The sequence below is a fragment of the Culicoides brevitarsis genome, chromosome 2 (genome assembly GCF_036172545.1).
Source record: "Culicoides brevitarsis isolate CSIRO-B50_1 chromosome 2, AGI_CSIRO_Cbre_v1, whole genome shotgun sequence".
Taxonomy (NCBI): Eukaryota; Metazoa; Arthropoda; class Insecta; order Diptera; family Ceratopogonidae; genus Culicoides; species Culicoides brevitarsis.
In genome coordinates, this window is record NC_087086.1 from 22293103 (window position 1) to 22314233 (window position 21131).

At 27.4% G+C, this 21131-nt stretch overlaps 2 protein-coding genes across 8 annotated transcripts; both read left to right on the forward strand.

Moving 5' to 3' along the window:
- The first annotated feature begins 1095 nt into the window (after window positions 1-1095).
- On the forward strand, window positions 1096-8579 carry LOC134830932 (adenylate kinase isoenzyme 5). Its single transcript, XM_063844549.1, has 9 exons — window positions 1096-1194; window positions 1534-1707; window positions 1791-1901; window positions 4303-4445; window positions 4509-4691; window positions 4849-5282; window positions 5951-6167; window positions 6869-7033; window positions 8303-8579. Exons 2-9 carry the CDS (start codon window positions 1614-1616, stop codon window positions 8465-8467), a joined length of 1512 nt encoding a protein of 503 aa, XP_063700619.1. The 5' UTR covers window positions 1096-1194; window positions 1534-1613; the 3' UTR covers window positions 8468-8579.
- A 3130-nt stretch (window positions 8580-11709) lies between these two features.
- LOC134829590 (phosphatidylinositol 4-phosphate 5-kinase type-1 alpha) lies at window positions 11710-20719 on the forward strand. Of its 7 annotated transcripts, none has more exons than XM_063842749.1 (14): window positions 11710-11969; window positions 12102-12136; window positions 12210-12368; window positions 12441-13306; window positions 14242-14334; window positions 14400-14532; window positions 14594-14681; window positions 15897-15959; window positions 16682-16762; window positions 17084-17434; window positions 17530-17665; window positions 17725-17840; window positions 18582-18673; window positions 20417-20719. In XM_063842749.1, the coding sequence occupies exons 1-14, from the start codon at window positions 11873-11875 to the stop codon at window positions 20426-20428; spliced, it is 2322 nt and encodes a 773-aa protein (XP_063698819.1). In that variant the 5' UTR covers window positions 11710-11872; the 3' UTR covers window positions 20429-20719. The 7 variants fall into 7 exon arrangements, with proteins under 7 accessions (XP_063698819.1, XP_063698817.1, XP_063698816.1 ...); XM_063842747.1 differs by having other exon boundaries at window positions 17725-17879; window positions 20417-20718; XM_063842746.1 differs by lacking the exon at window positions 20417-20719 and adding an exon at window positions 19575-19604 and having other exon boundaries at window positions 17725-17879.
- Window positions 20720-21131: the final 412 nt, after the last annotated feature.

The following is a 21131-nucleotide window of genomic DNA, read 5'->3' on the forward strand; positions in this document are numbered from 1 at the left end:
CTAGTATGGCTCGCACCGCGGTATCTAAAGAGTCCTATTGTACTTCATACTGTGAAATCGTAAGCTTTCTCAGTAAACGCCGAGGAATGGGTCTTAGCTTTTTACCTGTCATCCCAAGCAAGCGCCCTCAAAATTCACTTAGCTCTCCCAGAAGGTCCCAAAGGGTTTCTAAAAGATCTTAGTAAATTTTGAGCACGATTGTAGTGTGAAAAGTTTTTCATGATTTCGAGTCTCGAACCGGCGACCTTACGCTCATCAGTCCGAAAAAATAAAAAATTTTAAAATACTTTTTTTCATACAAAATTTTTAAAAATTTTTCAAATTTTTCAAATTTTTCAAATTTTTTAAAAATTTTCGATCGTTAATCAATATTATTGTTGTTTTGAGTTTTTTGCATTGATATTTGTGTATTAAAAATTGATTTAAAAAATATTGTAATTAAAATTGAAAAAAATTAATATCATAAAAATAACCGTTGAAAAAAAATTCAATAATTTTCCTGAAAATTATTTTTGCACAAATTTTTTTTTTCACCAATTACTTATTTTTGTGAAAATAAAGAAATAGTTTAAAAATAAATCGTTTAAATCGTTTTTTCTAGGGTTCTCCCATGTCGACCATGAAAATACCATGTCGACATATAAATTTGACATGGAAAACAAATTTAAATCAAATATTGAAGTTTTTTTTTTATGAAAACGGTTCTCATTTTATGTTTATTTTTCGTATTTGTCTTTTTTTTTATTTTATTTTTAAGTTCAAAAATTTAATTTTATTTTTAATTTTAATTTAAGTGACATTTGATCAAATTCTTAAATATCGTAATTAAAAAATTACTTTTTATTGACAGAAAAAATGTACAAATGATCAACAAATTTAATTTAAAAATTTATATTTTATCATATTTTGTGTTTTAACTGTAAAAAATAAGCACACTAAATTTTTAATTTAACACTAAATTTTCGAAAATCTAAAAACGTGCTGCATGCATGCCGGCATATGTCGACATATTGCGGGTTATATATTATAGATATATATTATATAAATAATAGATAAATATTTAATAATAGATATATATTATATATAATAATTATACTTATATTTTGCAAAAACAAAGATTTTAAACAATTTTTAATGTAATTAAAAAACCACGGTAAGTCAAGGCTCATATCACGATAAGTCATCCTTTTCACGGTAAGTTAAGAATCTGACTACGAATCAAGAATCTGAAATACGAATAAAAACTCAAGTTTTATAATTGAAAATAATGAACATGTGAATGCTTAACACATCACAAAAATTGGTTCCCAAATATCCTTATTCAAGGGCCAAAAAATTAATTATCAAAGTCAAAATATCCTATAGTTACTGATAAGTAATGCCTTGACCTAATAATTAGTTTCTCTAATAACTCTTTTTTTAACAAAGGAATATTTTATGATATAGAGCAACTCACATTCACATCGGATAAAATAGACGTTTTTTGGATCTCAAAATTCTATCAAAACATATTTTTTTTCAAATATCCTTTAGAGTCTAATACAGCGATACAGGATAATCAAGAAACAAATATAAGAATAAAACAGGATAATAATCAAGTTCAAAGAGCAAATATGGCTAAAACATCTTTAGAATTGCAAGCACCATTACAAAACATTGGTAAAGTGAAATTTGATACTCCTAAAGTTCCTGTAATATTTATTTTAGGTGAGAAACCAGGCAATGGTTACCATTTATAAATTTATAATAGACAACTTGTGACTATTTATTATGTACTTTCAAACACACAGGAGGTCCAGGTAGTGGAAAAGTAACCCATTGTGATACCCTAACACAAGAAAAGAAAGGCTTAATACATATAAACATGATGGATTTATTACAGCAATATGCCATCGGAAATGGTAACTACATACTTCGAGTTTTATAAAAATTCGTATTGATGTAAGTAAAACTACATCTAGCTATCAATGAACCCAATATGGCTCGGTGAAGTTAACCCTTCTGATAACACCTGTATCTTATTTAAAACAAAATATTTTTATTACTATTACAAGTTTATGTATTTATTGAAAAACAATTCTAAAATTGTAAACGGAACAGTCAAAAAATGTAACTTTTTAAGCTTAAATGTGTATTTACTCGGCTACTTTTTTTTAGTTTGAGGCCTGCGACTGTTCTTAAAAAATGGTTCAACCACTAAAAACCTACGAATGAGTCACAACATCAATTATGTATTGTAATTGAGTCAAAAACTGAGACACAGTTAGATACAGATAAAGCACCATTAACAGTAAAAATCTCGGAAAAGTTAGGAAAACAAACAAAATGCAAATGAAATGAAATATAATTTTGTAATTTTTACCAAATTTATATTGAATTCAACAAAAAATATTGCTTCTAACGGGTTGGGAGCCAAACTATGCGTTTCCGAGCATATGTTCCATAGAGAAAAATGATCTACTCGAGTCAGCGCACAATGTTAGCGAAAAAAATTGACAAAAAAAATTTCACCCAAAATCCTCTTATTACCAAATTTATATTGAATTCAACAAAAAATATTGCTTCTAACGGGTTGGGAGCCAAACTATGCGTTTCCGAGCATATGTTCCATAGAGAAAAATGATCTACTCGAGTCAGCGCACAATGTTAGCGAAAAAAAATTGACAAAAAAAATTTCACCCAAAATCCTCTTATTACCAAATTTATATTGAATTCAACAAAAAATATTGCTTCTAACGGGTTGGGAGCCAAACTATGCGTTTCCGAGCATATGTTCCATAGAGAAAAATGATCTACTCGAGTCAGCGCACAATGTTAGCGAAAAAAAATTGACAAAAAAAATTTCACCCAAAATCCTCTTATTACCAAATTTATATTGAATTCAACAAAAAATATTGCTTCTAACGGGTTGGGAGCCAAACTATGCGTTTCCGAGCATATGTTCCATAGAGAAAAATGATCTACTCGAGTCAGCGCACAATGTTAGCGAAAAAAAATTGACAAAAAAAATTTCACCCAAAATCCTCTTATTACCAAATTTATATTGAATTCAACAAAAAATATTACTTCTAACGGGTTGGGAGCCAAACTATGCGTTTCCGAGCATATGTTCCATAGAGAAAAATGATCTACTCGAGTCAGCGCACAATGTTAGCGAAAAAAAATTGACAAAAAAAATTTCACCCAAAATCCTCTTATTACCAAATTTATATTGAATTCAACAAAAAATATTGCTTCTAACGGGTTGGGAGCCAAACTATGCGTTTCCGAGCATATGTTCCATAGAGAAAAATGATCTACTCGAGTCAGCGCACAATGTTAGCGAAAAAAGCGCGCCGCCTTCGGCACCCCCAATTTGATTGTGTTGCATAAGTCGGTTTTGTAGCCCTAAAAATTTTTCAATAATCATAAGATTTTTTTATAGTTTTAAAAAACTACAAAACTTAGCACTATAAAGTATGAAATAAAAAAAAATATTTAAAAAAAAAATATTAAAAAAAAAAATAAAAAAAAATATAAAAAAAAAAATAAATAAAAAAATAATATAAAAAAAATATAAAAAAAAATATTTAAAAAAAAATATATAAAAAAAAATATAAAAAAAAATATTTAAAAAAAAATATATACAAAAAAATAAATAATATAAAAAAATGTATTTTATGAAGTTTTCAACTTCTAAAACAAATTTATATTGAAAAAAAAAAATAAATAAAAACAAAATAAAAAAAAAACAAACTATAAAGTATGAAACAAGTAAAATATGAGGAGAGTGAAAATAAACAAACTATAAAGCATGAAACAAGTTTCTTATGAGAGGGAGACATTCATATAATAAAAATTCTCGCTGAGTTTTTACCAAACTGACCAAAATGATATAAATTTTGGGCAACAGTTTTTAATTAAAGCTTGTAAAATACAATAACAAAATTAAAACAATCGTCGAAAGCTTATTAATGTTGATTGGAAAAGAGGTTAATAAAAACCAAGTTTCCAGATTCAGCACAACTGCCCAAAATTTATATCATTTTGGTCAGTTTAGTAAAAGCTCAGCGAGAATTTTTATTATATGAATGTCTCCCTCTCATAAGGAACTTGTTTCATGCTTTATAGTTTGTTTATTTTCACTCTCCTCATATTTTACTTGTTTCATACTTTATAGTTTGTTTTTTTTTTATTTTGTTTTTATTTATTTTTTTTTCAATATAAATTTGTTTTAGAAGTTGAAAACTTCATAAAATACATTTTTTTATATTATTTATTTTTTGTTTTTAATGTTTTGTCCATTCATTTATATTTACTTAGATATGCAAGATTTCTCACAACTTGCATCAAAAACTGTGACCGAAGTCCTGATGCTGGAAATGAAAATGTCTCCCCAAGCCAAAGCATACCTAATATCAGGCTATCCTAGGTCTATGAGAGATGTAGTTGAATACTCAGAAAAGGTACTTATTTTGAATTTCACGAACGACATTCAAAAAAATATAAATTGTTTGTTCAATAACAAGATACAAATTGTAAATGGAGTTATTTTAATATCATGGAGGCAAGCCGTTTTACAAAAACAAATTGACTACGGAGCAAAACTAGGACACGTTGTGCTATCGTTAGCAAAAATGGAGTTAGAAAATTTTTTTAAACATGTGATGCCTGTAGCTGATTACTTTGATCAGAGCTCAATGTTGATTGCGGTAAATACTGTTTTTTTTTAATATAGTGGATCTTCATTACAAGAACAGTTAAACAAAGATGAAAGAAAAAAGGACTTGAAAATAGTACTTCAACTAAATGACACACTATTTTCATGTGAATTTAGATCTTTAATAAAAATATTTTTTGATAATGAAGGTCAATGGTGAACGTACTCCGTCTGAAGTGTATCAAGATTTTCGAATAGCTGTTTTTGATATTTTGAATCAACAAGAAGATCAAGAAGCTTTACTAAACGGAGTGGCTGGAATTGGAAATGGCGAGCACAATATTCCAGGAAGCATTGTTAGTGTAGATACTGCACCGATTCGTAAAGATAGTACTAGTTTTCTAGTAGCTGAACGTTATAATGAAAATGCTTCTAAACAAACTTCAAACACGATGAGAAATACAAAAAACAAAGACTCGGTTAACATGAATTACGTGCCAAACTCCCTATGCGAGCAGGCAGTTATTTTATCAAATCATTCTAAAGTTCCACACATCATTTGGGTAATTGGTGGTCCTGGAAGCAATAAGGCAACATTGTGTTTAAAAGCAGTCGGTATAAATCCAGGATGGGGACACATAAGGTATTTATGTAATTATTTTGTTCTTTAAATTTCAACGCAAATAATCTAACAGTGGTCACATGGTCTAAGAATGTTTTGGATTTCTTTAATTTTTTTAAATTTACATGAATATCGAGCAAGATATTAGGTGCTAAAATATATGTATGAAGATAATACTCATTTTTTGAAAGAAAAATGTTCTATTTTGTAAAGAAAAATAATAATAATCCCTCTTAATTTAAGAACTTTAAGTTTGCACTTTAAGAAAATCTATTGAAACAACTTTGTAGTATTTTTTTATGTTCTCTATATTTGATATATTTCGATTGGGATGCCGAAAAAATTGTCTTAATTTTTTTTTTTTTTGTCTTTAAATTAAAAGTTAATTTATCCAAATAAAGCTCAAAAACTTATGAACTGAAGTGGAGATAAATTTAGAATCATTAAAAGTTAATTTGTTTTTGACTTTCGATATTTTTTGATTTAAAGGGAAAAAAGAGTTGAATTGAATTAAATCAATTACATATTTGAAGGACTTTATTTAAGGTGCAGCCAAAAATCAAATTGATTTGACTCATAAGTCTATTCAGCCTTGCTTCGATTTTAATGTCGTGGAGGTGTATGAAATCCAAAACACAAACAAAAGTTTTCGACTTTTAATTATTACCAGAATTTCATTCATTTGACAGTATCGGCCGTCTTCTACGAGCTATTTCAGAATCTGAGGTGAAACCGTTTACAGAAGAATTTGATGTCAAAGAAGCTTTAGCAAACGGAGAAATGGTAAAAAAATATACGCTAGACAAATTGATCGAGAAGCAACTCAAATATTTAAGTGGTAAAATAGGAGTTATTATAGATGGTTATCCACGAGATATAACACAAGCAAACTATTTTGAGTCAAGAGTAAGATAATATACTTTATATGAGACATTTTAAGAATCAAACGACAAATTTTTGAAGCTTTCGTTTAAACCATTTAAAATTTAAATTTAACCGATTTTTTTTGACTCCTTATTGTTGAAAATGGATAAATTTATCAATTCTGGAATTCCGGCCTTTAAGAGCCATTCAAATTTTAGGATCTGACAAGTACCCCGAGAATCAGATAGAAGTTTCAATCCTGGTTTTAATGCTATAAAAATTTATCATGAAAGTGTGATTTTAAAAGTTTTTTAACACTACGCATCATATTTTATATTAAAATTTGATTTTGATCCGATTTTCCATTTTTTAGTATCAGATTCCGAGATTTCTTAACCTACCTGGTCTTCGTTGTTTTCGATTAGTGTATCCACAAGAAGATCTCAATAAGAGATAATTTTTTCGAATTTTCCAACCAACTTTCATACCAAATTTGAAGTGTCTATCATGAAAGCTTTTATAATTTTTGGCTAAAAAGAACTTTCGGAAGACTTATGAGATGCCAATATTTGGAGGGCTCTCAAAGGCGTTCAACCCAGAATTCCGAAAAAAATATATTTCATTATTTTCAAGGATGGAAATCGAATGAAATCAGTTGAATTTGAAATTTAGAAGAAAGAAATTGGTCGTTCGTTAAATCCCTCATATGAGCTCATACATATTTATAGAATTATTTTCATTAGTATAAGCAAAAGCCCCCAATTGTTTTACTGGATTGCTCAAAACTTCAATTAGGAAGAGGACGCATAGATGACACCGTATCATCATTCAGACGTAGATTGGAACTTTTCAGAGAATCAACCTTGCCTATGCTGAAACATATGGACACATCTGGACGTCTAACTATTGTAATTTTTTATTTTTTTTTTATTTAAAAACGACCAAGGATGATACCGTATTTCGAAAAATAAAAATTCATTAAGACATTTCAAAAATCGTAATGCTCTAAATCCCGCCTAAGTACGAAAACCCATTACTGTGGAAAAAAATTACCCTCTGGATGGGTTCGGACTGTGGCAGTCTTAAAGTAGCTCTAGAGCTGTTTCTAAAACTGTATTGATCTAAACTAAAAAGTTATGACCTTTTGAAGATTTAAAGGGGTTTCATTGACATTCTCCAAGGTATCTTCAATAAGTTGCAACTACTACAAAAAGATTCTGAAAAAAAGAAAGTTTCACGCATATTAAAAAAAAAGTAGTTCAAAGTCAGAAAAATGTGAATTTTTCCCAAAAAAAAAGAGATATTTCTGACATTTGAGGTCTAATGCGCCAAATTTATTTAAAAATCATGTAGCTTATAAAACAGAGCAGTTTAAAATGTACAAATTTCTTTTCTAGAAAAGTACCTACTGTTCAAAAATGAGCTAAAATGGCTTAAAATATCCCATTTGCAATTTTAAAAGCCAAAAATACTTTGGAAAGTTTAGAAAAAAGGTATATCAACTGAAATTGCAGATTTTAGGCTCATATAACTCATTTTATCACGTTTTTGTACAATATTTTCCCAAAATATCAACCAGATCTCATCGGGATTTTTGATTATTATTATTGATTAAGGCCGCTCCAAATGAAAATCGAAAAGAAAGTCCGATGCCCCATTTTAAAAGTCGAAAATCCAATGGGGCAAAATAAAAAAAAAAGTTAAAAATTTAACCAAAAATTACCGTTTTTGGGTGTTTTTTTAATAATTTTTTAAGAAAATTTCCAAAAAATTTTTGAAAAATTTTCAATTTATTCTAATTTTTGTTTTAAAAATCATATTTTATCATAAATTTTCCTCTCTAAAAATATTTTTCGTAAAATTATTAATTTTTTTTTTCAAAATTTTTTGACAGTTATTTTTTATGAAATTTTTTTCTTTAATTTTTAATATGAAATATTCTAAAATCTATTTTAAATAAGCAATTTTCAAAGTAAATAGTAAAAAAAACATCAAAAATAATATTTAACGCTCAAAAATTGATAAAATTTTGTCATTTGGTATGAAAATAGTATTTCAAAACTTTTTTTTTATTTTGCCCCCCCCATTTTATTTTAAAAAAATTTTGGACTTTATTTTTGATTTTCATTTGGAGCGGCCTAACACGATAAAAATAATTAAATTTATTTAAATTTAAGGTTGATGGAGATACAGACAGTCCAATAGTGCAACGTGAATTTGAGCGGATCATTCGGCAAAAAATTGACATGATTATGGAAAACGAGCGGATACAAAATGAAAATAACCATACGAAAGGCAGCTTCTCGGGGTTCGGAAAATTTCGAGATCAAATAAAAAATTGAAGAAGTATTTACAGAAACAAATAAAATATAAAATACTTCAATGTAAGAATCAAATACAAAAAAAAAATCAATTTATCGTACATAGTTTAATAAAGCAACTTGATGAGTAGCAATGAAAGCCAGGAGTATGATTTAAATTAAAAATAGTAATTATTTCGATTTTTTTTAGGACAGTAGTTTTGCAGTTTTTCTAACTAAAATTAGCACAAAAAATTAAAAAGTTCTGAGACGCATTTTTTTATAATGAAAAAATAAAAAGTTACTATTTATGTATAAGATATATTAAAATTTTTGGAAGATTATGAGCCGTAAAAAGCAAATCAGTTTTCAATTAAAGCATTAAAGCTAAAAGTCTCTTGTTTCGCGTTTCCTCCCCTCATCGTTTTTATGAAAAATCACCATGGAAGATATAGAATTTTATATAGATTTTGAAATACTATTCATAATAAATGACTTAAAAAATCAAGTTTTTTTTAGCTTTTTAACGATATTTTCATTGTTTTTAAACAATTTTGACATTTTAAAATATTTTTAATGTTATTTATGAACATCACTTTTCCATACGAAATAGTACTAAAAAAGAAAACATATATAAAATTTCTATATCCCCCATCCCCCATAGTTTTTATTTCAAAAATATGACGCGAAACAGAAAACATTTTTGGAACACAAAAAATAGATAAATAAAAACGATTCAACACAATTGCCCAACATTTATATCATTTGGCCAGGTGTATATTTTAATCTTGACCCTAGAGCGCACCCATTATATTTTGAAAATTCAATATGAATAAAAAGTAAAATAAAATAAAAATTTTGGTAATAATTAATTTTACTACACTTTTTCTGTATTTACATGTATATTTTTACAAAATGGAGTGATACACAATGATTACACTTTTTATATCATTTTGTGCCTTTCATCAACGCATAGCCTAATCCAACTAATACACCTAATCCAACAAAAGTACCACCTGCTACTGCGAGTCCTGTCATACCTTCTCTATGTATTTCTTTTTGGCAATATTCTTTTAACGAAATAACTTGTTGATTATTCGGCTCAATTTGAAGAAAAGCATCACAATATTTAAGAGCAACGTTAAAATCCTTTAAACGTATATGTCCAAATGCCAAGTAAAATATATAATCTCTTTTGTCCTCAGGATTTTTTTTACATAATTCCTCTAGATGATTAATTCCACGTTTAACATCCGATGGATATTTCGATCTGACCAAACAATATGCATACTCAAAAGTTGTTTTATGTGTTACAAGTCCTTCACGGAGCTCTTTGTTAAATAGTTTTTCAAACTTCTGCAATAAGAATTAATGAAATAATTTTAGAGGGATTAAATGTTTTCAGCATATATTTGTTATTTTTTTAAATTTTTGAAAAGTTCGCTTTGGACGGACTTTAAGATATTTACTATTTACACAAATAAAAACACTGTTCCACAAACCCGAAAATTGCGTCTATCATCAACCAGACAAATATTTTCGGGTCATTTATTTGTTTTTCAATCGAGCTTTTCAGAGCGACTGTTTACAGTCTGAAAGGCTCGCATACAAATATTAAAAATAAAGTGAAATTTCGGGTAATAACTTAGTTAGTGATCGCTCGAAATCAACGAATAGCTTGTCGTTGAGTTTGTCATCCGGTTGATGAAAGACATAATTTCCGGGTTTGTTGAACAGTGAAATCAAATAGACTTCTTACTAGCAAAAATTGACCCTGTTAATGAATAAACAAATTTGAAATTATTATTTGAAGCAAAATTCAACATATTCGCAAATGATTTGCAGCGTAGAAAAACAATTATTAATAATGAAAAAGTAAAAGTTAAATTTTAGACTAAGTAACAGAGTTTTAGATTTTTAAAAAGCTCTCTGATATTACACCATTCTATTTCATTACAGCATTTTAAAAAATCCTCATGATTATAATTATAATATTCAAAAATGATTAATTGTTTAATTGAAAAAGTAATCTTACAGAAAGATCCTCTAAACTTGTAACTTCGTTAAGGAGTTGATCCATCACTTTTGGTATTTTCTTTCTAGAATGTAGCTTCACAAAAATATTTTTTTATTTTACAGAATAACTATGTAGGTAGATATATAGATATAACTTTGATATAAACAAACAATAAAATTATCAAAAGAAATAATTATTTCAGTTTGGTCAACTTTTTTTTAGTTCGGTCAACCTTCTGTTATTTTTGTCACCTTTTTGTGGGTTTGATTAATTTTTTGCGAATCCGATAAACTTTTGTGACTTTTTGAAAACAACAACGTAGCTAGAGATTCGTAACCTAAAACGTAAGCTTACCAGAAAATTAAAAAATTAACAGAAAAGATGAACAGTTGTTAAGGTTATTATATTTCAAATAGAAAACAAATAACAACGTTAGCATTTTGTACATTTAATAATAAAATAGAAAGTAATAAGATACTTATGTATTTACTATAATTAACTAAATGTAAATCGAAATGTATGTAATCCTAAGCTAGTTTTTATGAAAATCATTCGTTGCCTTTTTTGTATTTCGTTCTGTTTGAAAATTTTTATCTTTCATTTAATCCAGCTTTTTTTTCTAGATATTGCATATACTGCATCATTTCCTCATGTGGGTATATTAATTTCCGCTAAAAAAGTGTTCTGATTCCGTTCAATGTTTTCATAACTCTCATTTTAAGCTATTGCATATGAGGCATCTTACTTAAATTCATGCTACTTTTACCAATAAGATTTCAACCGTCAAGTTTTTAGTCAAAGCTTTTGTTTATCGATTATTTTCATGTTAATAAATTTGAAACCACAACAATAATATAATTCATCGTTTGAGTTGTCTTCTTCGTCTTCTAAATCAAAAAAGTTCGATTTCTTAATTTGTTGAGATTTTTTTACTATCTTGCACAAGACTTTTTGAGATTTCCAACTTTTGACATTCGCAACGTTTACGACTTTTAAGCATCCTATGATGGACAATAAATCTTTTTTTATGATTTTTATTGTAAATTTGATTAGCTTTTTGTAAAATCGATCGACTCTGTGTATACGATTCATTAAGTAAGGAGACAAAATACCATACAAACCATAAACTCTAATTGTTTATCGTGAATCTGATGAAATTAAATCTTATTTGATTAAATAAATATTTAAATAAATAAATACTCGACTATACTCAAAACTCACCAAACGTCAAAGTCATTTTTTTTTGACAAGTAGATATTTCCGAAGAAAAATATGTAATTTTACAAAAAAAAAACTGTCAACCCTTTCAACTTACAAAATAGATTGAATCAAATATTTCAATAAATTGTATTTGAAGTTTTACTCATTATTCATCACAGTAATTCATGATTTAAAGAAATTTAAAAGTAATAAGAAAACAAGAAATAAAAATGGCATCTGGAGATATTATTAATTCTATTGAAGAATACGATTTAAAAGACATGGATTCAAAAAAGAAATTATCGCTTCTTGATCATAGTAATTATGGTGAGCTTGAATCATCAATCAAAATAGACTAAGTATCCACTAAAAAAAATACTACTACTATTTGAATAATTATAAGCTTTTAATATGCAAGAGCTAACTCCCTTATTTTCTCCTTGTATGTGCTATTATTAGATACCAGAAATGAAGCTAAAATGTCATTCGCAGAGGTAAGGTTATCCTGCATCTTATAATAATTTTATATTTTCTGAAAAAATTATTTGGATCTATTACAATTCTCAGAGTGATACAAATCAGCGAAACAGTACGTACGGAAGGCCAAAACCAGATCCTGATCGAAAGATCGGTCATCGACGAGTGGGTGAGGGTGGTGAAATAACTTATAAAAAAATTCAAACGACACAAATCATGGGAGCCATTCAATTGGGTATTCAGCATACGGTAATCTTAATGTAAAATATATAGTACATATAGAAAAAATGAACTAATCTGTATTTCACGTCTATGTTTTAGGTTGGAAGCCTTGCATCCAAACCAAAGCGTGACTTATTAATGATGGACTTTTGGGAAATAGAAACAATATCATTTCCGCCTGAAGGTTCTAGCATGACACCTGCACATCATTTTAGTGAATTTCGATTTAAAATATATGCACCAATTGCTTTCCGCTACTTTCGGGATTTATTTGGTATTCAACCTGATGACTTCATGATGTCTATGTGCTCACAACCTTTACGAGAATTATCTAACCCTGGTGCATCTGGCTCTATTTTTTATCTAACGAGCGATGATGAATTTATAATTAAGACAGTGCAACATAAAGAAGGTGAATTTTTGCAAAAACTATTACCTGGCTATTATATGAATTTAAATCAAAATCCACGAACATTGTTGCCAAAATTCTTCGGTTTGTATTGTTACCAGTGCAATAGTAAAAATGTTAGATTAATCGCTATGAATAACTTACTTCCTTCTTATATAAAAATGCATGAAAAATATGATTTGAAAGGTTCTACGTATAAAAGAAAGGCATCAAAAAGTGAGCGATCAAAAGCGTCTCCAACTTACAAAGACTTAGATTTTATGGAATTGCATCCTAATGGAATTTTGCTGGAAGCAGATACATATAACGCATTAATTCGAACGATTCAGCGTGATTGCCGTGTTTTAGAGTCTTTTAAGATAATGGATTATTCATTACTTGTTGGAATACACAATTTAGATTTGGCACTAAAAGAACGACAAAATGAATGTAAAGAATTAAAAACTCGAGAGTCAGAGTCTTCGGACTATGAAGATGCGCCAGAAGCAGATCAGTTCATGGCCCATGAGAGAGATAGAGAAGAACGAGAAAAATTAGCAGGACTCAATCGAAGCCGGTAAAAACAGTTTACTATATTAATTTATATTTAGGGTGTTCCAAAAACTGAACTTGTTTCGCGTTTCCTCCCCCATCATTTTTATCAAAAATGACCATGGGGGATATAGTAATTATGTATAGATTTTGAATATAAAATGACTTGTTTTTTAAGTTTTTTAAAACATTTTTAGCGATGTTTTAGTTGTTTTAAAACAATTTTGACATTTGAAACTATTTTAAAGGTAAAATTTTGGGTAAAAAATCAAGAAATATTTTTTACCCAGTTTTTATGAGAAATAAGGACCTAAATATTTAAAAATTATTTTTTTAGAAATATTTTTCAAAATAATTTTTGGAAGAGAAAAAATATGTCAATTTATTAATAATAATTCAAAATTAAACAGTTTTATAATTTTTCCATACAAAACAGTGCTAAAAACCCAAATAAAATTTCTATATCCCCCTATATATATATATCTCATAATATTATTTTCACTGAATAATATTATTTTTAGTTTCACTATGTTTATTTCAAAAATGTAACGCGAAAAAGAAAACGTTTTTAGGATACTCTTAGGTATTTACTATATTAGTAAATATTTTATTATAATATAATATATATAATATAATTATAATATAAAATGTTTTAAATATCCTCCTTCCTTAATATTTTCCTAGGAGACATATCGAGTATCTAAAACTAATACTTTTTGAATTTATAAATTTTTGAGCTATTTTGAACAAAAAATTATAAAGATATTAGATTTTTGTTGAAATAAGGTTCATAGTATAAATTTTCTTAATTTTTTCAAATTTTTAAGTCAAACAAATTTGTAAATACTTATGAAATCTTAATACTTAATGAAACACTTATGAAATCCAAAACATTTTCGACAGTTGTAACACCCTACGTTATAATTGTATTGTATTGTTTTTTTTCTTTCCTAAATCTAGGTCAATAAATAGACAAAGATTAGTAGCTCATTCAACAGCAATGGAGAGTATTCAAGCAGAGAGCGAACCGATAGACGAGGAAGATGATGTTCCGTTAGTATTTTTCTTTAATAATGGTTTAATAATGATATTATTAAAAAAATTAATAATTATCACAGGCCTGGTGGTATTCCTGCTCGCAGTGAAAAAGGAGAAAGACTCTTACTGTATATTGGAATAATTGATATTTTGCAATCATATAGACTAAAGAAAAAGTTAGAACATACATTCAAAAGTATTATACACGACGGAGTGAGTGATTGTGATTATATTATTTCAATATGTATGTACAAACGCTATTTCTCATTCTTAGGATACGGTTTCAGTTCATCGTCCTTCCTTTTATGCCCAAAGATTTCAAGATTTCATGGCAAAGACCGTTTTCAAAAAAATACAATCTCGTAAGTCTGTTTCCAAAACAAATAACAATTCTTAAATGCTTTTATCATTTTTGCATTTTACTATGAAATTATTTTTTCTAAGAACTTTAAAATATGATAACAAAAATGTAAAAACTTAGGTATTTCCAAATTATATTTAATAAATGTTTGAAGTTTTTCAGTTTAAATTCATGAAATTTGTAATTTTAGATACCATTTATTTTATAGATAAACTTATTATTATTTAAAATTTCTGAATTATTAAAAATACTTATAGTTTAAATAACCTTAAGTTCGTGTTTTATTTATGGCTTTGTAAATTTCCATTTTTTTTCTTTTGTGTTAAAAATTATTTTTAAGTGCTTTCCACCACATGCATTTCTTTCGTTTTATTTTTTTTTATAATTATATCCGATTTATTATTTTATAATTATATCCAGGCCGCTCCGATTGAAACTCAAAAATTTTGTGAAAACAAAATGGGGGTGGCCAAAAAAGTTTTAAAATACTCTTAACACAATATTTAAACAATTTTTAGTCGAAGATTTCCTAATAACATTTGTAAATTTAAATTGGTTTTGAAACATTTCAAGTTAAACACTCATAGCAATTTCGGAAAAAAAATTTTTGAGAAAGAAATCCATAAACAGTACAATATTCAAATTGTTTTTTTTTATTTTTCAAGAAAATTAAAAAATAGACCAATACAATGCGAAAAATAAAATTTATTAGTTAAGAAATAATATAAACATTAAAGACATAATTGTTTAACTTTTTTTACAACTCAATTTTTGAATTTTGAAAGGGGGGATCAGAAGGACTAATTTTAGTTTCACTTGGAACGGCCTTTCTGATTTGTTAAGGTTGATTTTTAAATCGAATAACTTGAGAGAAAGATTTATTCATTTCAGATGAAAAGTTTTTAATGAGCAGACCACAATTGGTCTTGGTTCAATTTTGACCAGCATCTTTTCGTATTTTTTCCGTTTTTAGCTCTCTGGTCAATAATGATATCCAGTTAAAACCGATTGTGATGTGTTAAGGTTGGCAAACGTAAATTTCACACAGAATTTCAGTTTAATCCAAAATTTTTCATCTGATATTAAAATATCTTTTCTTTATGTTTGTTTTGAGAGTATAAAACTTCATTGAGTTTAAGTTTTGTTTTATTTACATTTATACAGAAAAAAAACTCAAGTATAAATATTTATATTTTTTTTAATATTTTGCAAAAAGTGGACCTTCCTGAAGTAAAAGGCAACCATAGAAAATTTAGAACCTTCGTTAGCAGTTACTTAGGTAAATGAATTGATTTTAATTGATATATAAAACAAGGCCAATTATTTTTCAGTGAGAATATATTAAACCAGATCAAGCTGTATCCGTACAGCGTACGTTCAACGGTACCGCATTTCAGGTGTATAAGTTTAATGTTGTTATTTAATTGGGATATTTTAAATTTAATTATTTACCCGGAAAGTCTCGCAATGCACTCGGAATGCACCCATTTTGAGTGCATTTCGAGTACATTCCGGATATTCCGAGTGCATTCCGAATGACATTCCGGTTGCATTCCGGCTGCATTCCGACATTCCGGCTGCATTCCGACATTCCGATGACATTCCGGCTGCATTCCGGGTGCATTCCGACATTCCGGCTGCATTCCGACATTCCGGCTGCATTCCGACTGCATTCCGACATTCCGTTTAAAAAATTTAAATTTAATTATATGTTTAGTAACTTCGTAAAAGTACTTCAAAAGGTACATGTTTTTCCTTTTATAAAAAAAATTAAAAATTTTCAAACAATTGTTGGTTTTCTTGCAATTTAATTAAATTAAACGTAAGTGCAGAAAATATTTTTTGCTCTAAAAAAACGCATTAAATAAAACCTTTGAAAATCTTAAATTTAAGAAGGCAAAACAGTCAAATTTCAATTTCAAATGTACAATACTCCATTATCCGTGTATTTATTTTATAAATGAATGTTGTTCCTTTTTTAATCTCAAACATTAATTTTAGCATTGAAGCAGTCACCTTCTAAACGTAAAAGCATATCAAAGTTGGGACACAAATCTGCTATTGAGATGTTACCATCCAAAGGTATTTCTTGTGTTAAAAATACGATTTCTAAATACAAAAACTTTTTCTGCTCCAAAAAAACAAATTTCATATATATTTTCCTTGTTTGACAATTTTCATTAAAAATAGGTAGTTAATTAAATTTATGATACTCAATCGGTTAATGCCGTACCAAAATTTGGAAACAAATTTAACAATGTGCCTCGACAACTGATCTATTTTATATTTTTATTATTTATTTTAATTTTAAAGATCATCAGATATATAATTAATACCTACCAGACATATAAGAAAACCAATTATGATTTTACGAATATAAAATTATAAACCTTTTATTTTTAGGTGCATCGCATCGACATAAAGAAGTTTTACCAACAAATATTAAAAACAATCAATCAGAATCTCTAGAAAAAAAAAATTCAATAACTAAAGATCATACTACAGAACAACCTATTGATGTAAATAAATCAGGAGCTAAGCCGAAACAACAAACGAAAGAATATTTCACAACAAATATAAAAAAAGATAAAATTTCTTCTACACTTCCACCTTTGAAGAAAAAAAGTGTTACTGTTAAAGAGACTACACCTCCACCAGTGCCACCAAGAGGATCTCCAAAGCCTTGTTGCTCTAAAGATGCAACGCAAAACATAAAAATAGGTTTTGAATTCAATTCACAAAATGTTTCTACCGGTAGGAACTTACACTTTTCAAAGCTTTGATAATTTTTAAAAATAATCGTGTTGCAATATATGATAAAAAATTTTTATATTATTATGATATTTCAGGTAATATTCCTTCTTGTTCTTCAACTCCTCCACCGGCTTTTCACGACGTTTCAGTACAATCTCTTACGAGGTCATACCAAGAAGTCTCACTTAATAATGATCAACATTCTTTTACAGAAGCAAACGATACTATCAGGTACCAAAGATAAACTCTAATTACATAATAGGAAAAAAATGCGTAATGTTCGTAAACAGCGTTTCAGATATTCATTTGGAACGCAACACTGGTTCAGACGCAGCGCGATTGACTTATAAACAAGCAAATCGAGGAGCAATGACATGTATCTCGCCTGCGTCTACTTGGACAGAAGGTACCCCTAGCTTTACCGACTCAAGCTCTAGTGCTGAAGGTTTTTATTAATTTTAATATTATCTTTATATAAGTATAAGTCAATTTAGTTTATTTCATATATTTTCTTATATATATAAGATAAACCTATAAAATAAAACGTAAATTTAAATATAAATTTTCATTTTCTAAATTGAATTTCATATTATGTTTAAATAAGGAGCATTTCATTCTAAAAAAATACCAAAATACTTGATTTTGAAATTACTTATAAAAATTAGTGATTATTGAGATTTATAGTGTTTTATTTGGATAGACAAAAACAAAACAAAACTTTCGCGACATTATTTTTATCTTATTTTTTAAATTTTATGAAAGATTTAATTTTTAAAAAAATATCACATTTTACACTTTCTGTTTAAACGGTTTATTTCAATGCTAAAAATTGATTTACTCACCACGGCAAACAATCCTGGTTGACAAAAATTTTAAATAGAAAACTTTAAATTTCGACCTTTTTTCGCTACGAGATTTTTGCTCATATTCTGCGATAAAAATTTTTTAAAACTATCATAAAATTTAGAATAAGAAGGAGAAAAAGCAAAATTTTTTTTCTTTTTTGTTAGACCATCGAAAAATTATTCAGTTTTTTAGTTCTATTACTGTTTTATGAAAATTCAAGCAGTGATTTTGGTTTATTTTAGAATGTAATGCATCATATTTGTAAAAATTAAATTCACGTTTTTGATATATTTTTTTTTAGAAATGTCATTAAGCTGCTCACCATTCAAGGCTAATCAAGAAATTAGTAGTACATTTGTTGGGAAAAACGTTAAAACAGTTGAAGTTAAAATGGTAAGATAAAAATAAAACGAGAATGAATTGCATTCGTGTATAAAACGAATGACTTGACCGCATTTCAATGTGTTCAATTCAATGATTTTTCATAAATTTTTCGAGTTTTCCCGAAGATTTTCATCAATTTTCACTTTTTATGTTACTCACGAGACTCCCCTGAACATTTTAAAATTTTAAAATTTTTCAAGATTTTCCGATTTTCCATGAATTTTCCGAGTTTTCCCGAAGGTTTCCACTAATTTTCATTGACAACATTTTCCAATAGATAAACTAATTTAAAATTCCAACGGATTTTTGTTTTAAATATGCTGTCAAATCTGTCAATTGAAAAGAATTCGCCAAACCTGCTAATTCAAACAAAGTTAAAGTGGCACACCACACAGACGGACGGACGGAAGACATCACGAGCACAATACCGCATTTTTTTCAAAAAAATTGAAATGCGATAAAAAGTAGTCGTCTGAATAACGACATACTGTACCGCGAAAGAAAAATTTTTGAACAAAATAATTAAAGTCACGTGACTTAAAATTGATTAGAGCCAATTTCTTTTGTTTTTTAATGATTTTAACGTAAACAGTAATTTTTCAATAAAAAATTCCAAAAAATGTGAAAATTATTCAATTATTTATTTTAATTTTTATTTTTCCTCTTGAATTTTTTCGACAAAATTGGAGGAAGGACGAATAAAAATGGATATATCAAATTTATTCGCCTTAATTTTTTTTACTATATTTTTTACATATTTTTACGTATATATTATTCACATTAAATTAATTTTTGTTTTTATTATTTCAAAGTATTAAGTCAAAATTGAAATAAAATTTCGTTAAATTAAAATTTAAGAAAAAAATTATAGACAAGTGACTCAAAACATTTTTCATCTGAATTTCGATAGATTATGCGATGTTAAAGCAAATTAAGTTCATATCTAATATCATTTAAATGAAAATTTGCTAAAGTGAAATAAATGGCTTAACAAAAATTATGGAGCACACCGGAACACACACACACACACGACAAATCGAGTTTAATACCGTTTTTTTCGAAATTTGGTAAAAAATACAGCCTTCCCCAAATTATGGAATGACACACGGAGAGGTACACCGCAGATCTCTTATTAAATCATTAATGTCGTTCCAAATATAACTAAAACATAAATTCCAAAAGTCGACAATCTAATGAGACCAAATTAAGCAAATTTGATGACAGTTGTATTAAATTTTATCATTTAGTAAGACCAAAATATTTAGTTTATTTATACCTAGTTTTATTTGGAGTGGCCTATAGCATTTCATCGAAAAATAAATGGCATGAGATTTTTTGATGGTTTTGTATTAGTAAGGCCTAAACTAGTCCAAAAAACCTAAATTCAAAATTCTGGAACGCACTAAACGGATTTTTAGCTATTTTTTAGTGAATTTGGGTATATTTCTCTTTAACATACCCGATTTCACTAAAAATGCATAGAAACAGTTTGGTTCGTTCTAGAATTTTAAATTTACGTTTTTTGGACTATTTTAGGCCTAATTAATACAAAACTATCAAAAATCTCATGCCATTTATTTTTAGATGAAATGCTGATATCGGGTGATGTGCCTAGTTAAAAATTTATAATCTTAAAAACAACTAATAATTATCGTAGTCTAAACTCATTAGAATTTTGACAAATATTTTGATTTTAAATAACATTTTCATAATATTGTTATTAACTCTATTTAATTTTTTTTATTTTTTTAGGAAACTATTTAAATTTGTTCCAATATTGAATTAAGCAACAATTAACACTAAGGGTGTCGAAAAAACTTCTACATACGATGAATTTTTTTGGAAAAATGTTGTTTATAAGTACGATATTTTGTTAAAATAATTTATAAAAGTAACAAAAATACAATTTGATAGAGCTAAAAAATTCAAGTATAAGCACCCAAGGGTTTTCCAAAAACTTTGTGTTGCATTTCCGAAACTTAATTATAGGAATGGTAGATAAAGAAGTTGTAAACATGTTTTACCTCATAGTTTTAAATTTTATTCAAGCTTGAAATGAGAAATTAAACTATATGATTAGTTCAGTAATTTAAATAAAGCCATGAAGGAGTTTATTTTTTGTGTTGATACTCGATTCATTCTCAGCTTATAACTTTTATTCTTTCTATGGTATGGATTAATTTTAAATAAGTGTTTTGATTTAATTTTTCTTTTCCACAAGTATTCTTAGAAATATCAATTAAACTTTTTGGTCGTTATATTTTATTTTATAATATACTTCTTCTTGATATTTTTATCAAAATATTTTCAAACAACATTAAAAAATGTTAAACTACATTAAATTGATTTAAAAACAAATAAAACAAAAAAAGAACCAAAAAACATAAAAAAAAAACAGTTATTTTATTTTACTTATTCCACATCTTCGTTTTTAGTAGTTGTTTTTAAACAATTTTTACATTTTAAA

What these genes read in the sequence shown, in the direction of transcription:
- LOC134829590 (XM_063842746.1), top strand. Translation starts at nt 11,873, where the DNA reads ATGGCATCTGGAGATATTATTAATTCTATTGAAGAATACGATTTAAAA. An exon ending in GCAGGACTCAATCGAAGCCG is followed by an intron (nt 13,307 to 14,241) that starts GTAAAAACAGTT and finishes TCCTAAATCTAG; the next exon opens with GTCAATAAATAGACAAAGAT. An exon ending in CTTCGTTAGCAGTTACTTAG is followed by an intron (nt 15,960 to 16,681) that starts GTAAATGAATTG and finishes CATTAATTTTAG; the next exon opens with CATTGAAGCAGTCACCTTCT.
- LOC134830932 (XM_063844549.1), top strand. Translation starts at nt 1,614, where the DNA reads ATGGCTAAAACATCTTTAGAATTGCAAGCACCATTACAAAACATTGGT. An exon ending in GCAATATGCCATCGGAAATG is followed by an intron (nt 1,902 to 4,302) that starts GTAACTACATAC and finishes ATATTTACTTAG; the next exon opens with ATATGCAAGATTTCTCACAA. An exon ending in CATCTGGACGTCTAACTATT is followed by an intron (nt 7,034 to 8,302) that starts GTAATTTTTTAT and finishes TTTAAATTTAAG; the next exon opens with GTTGATGGAGATACAGACAG.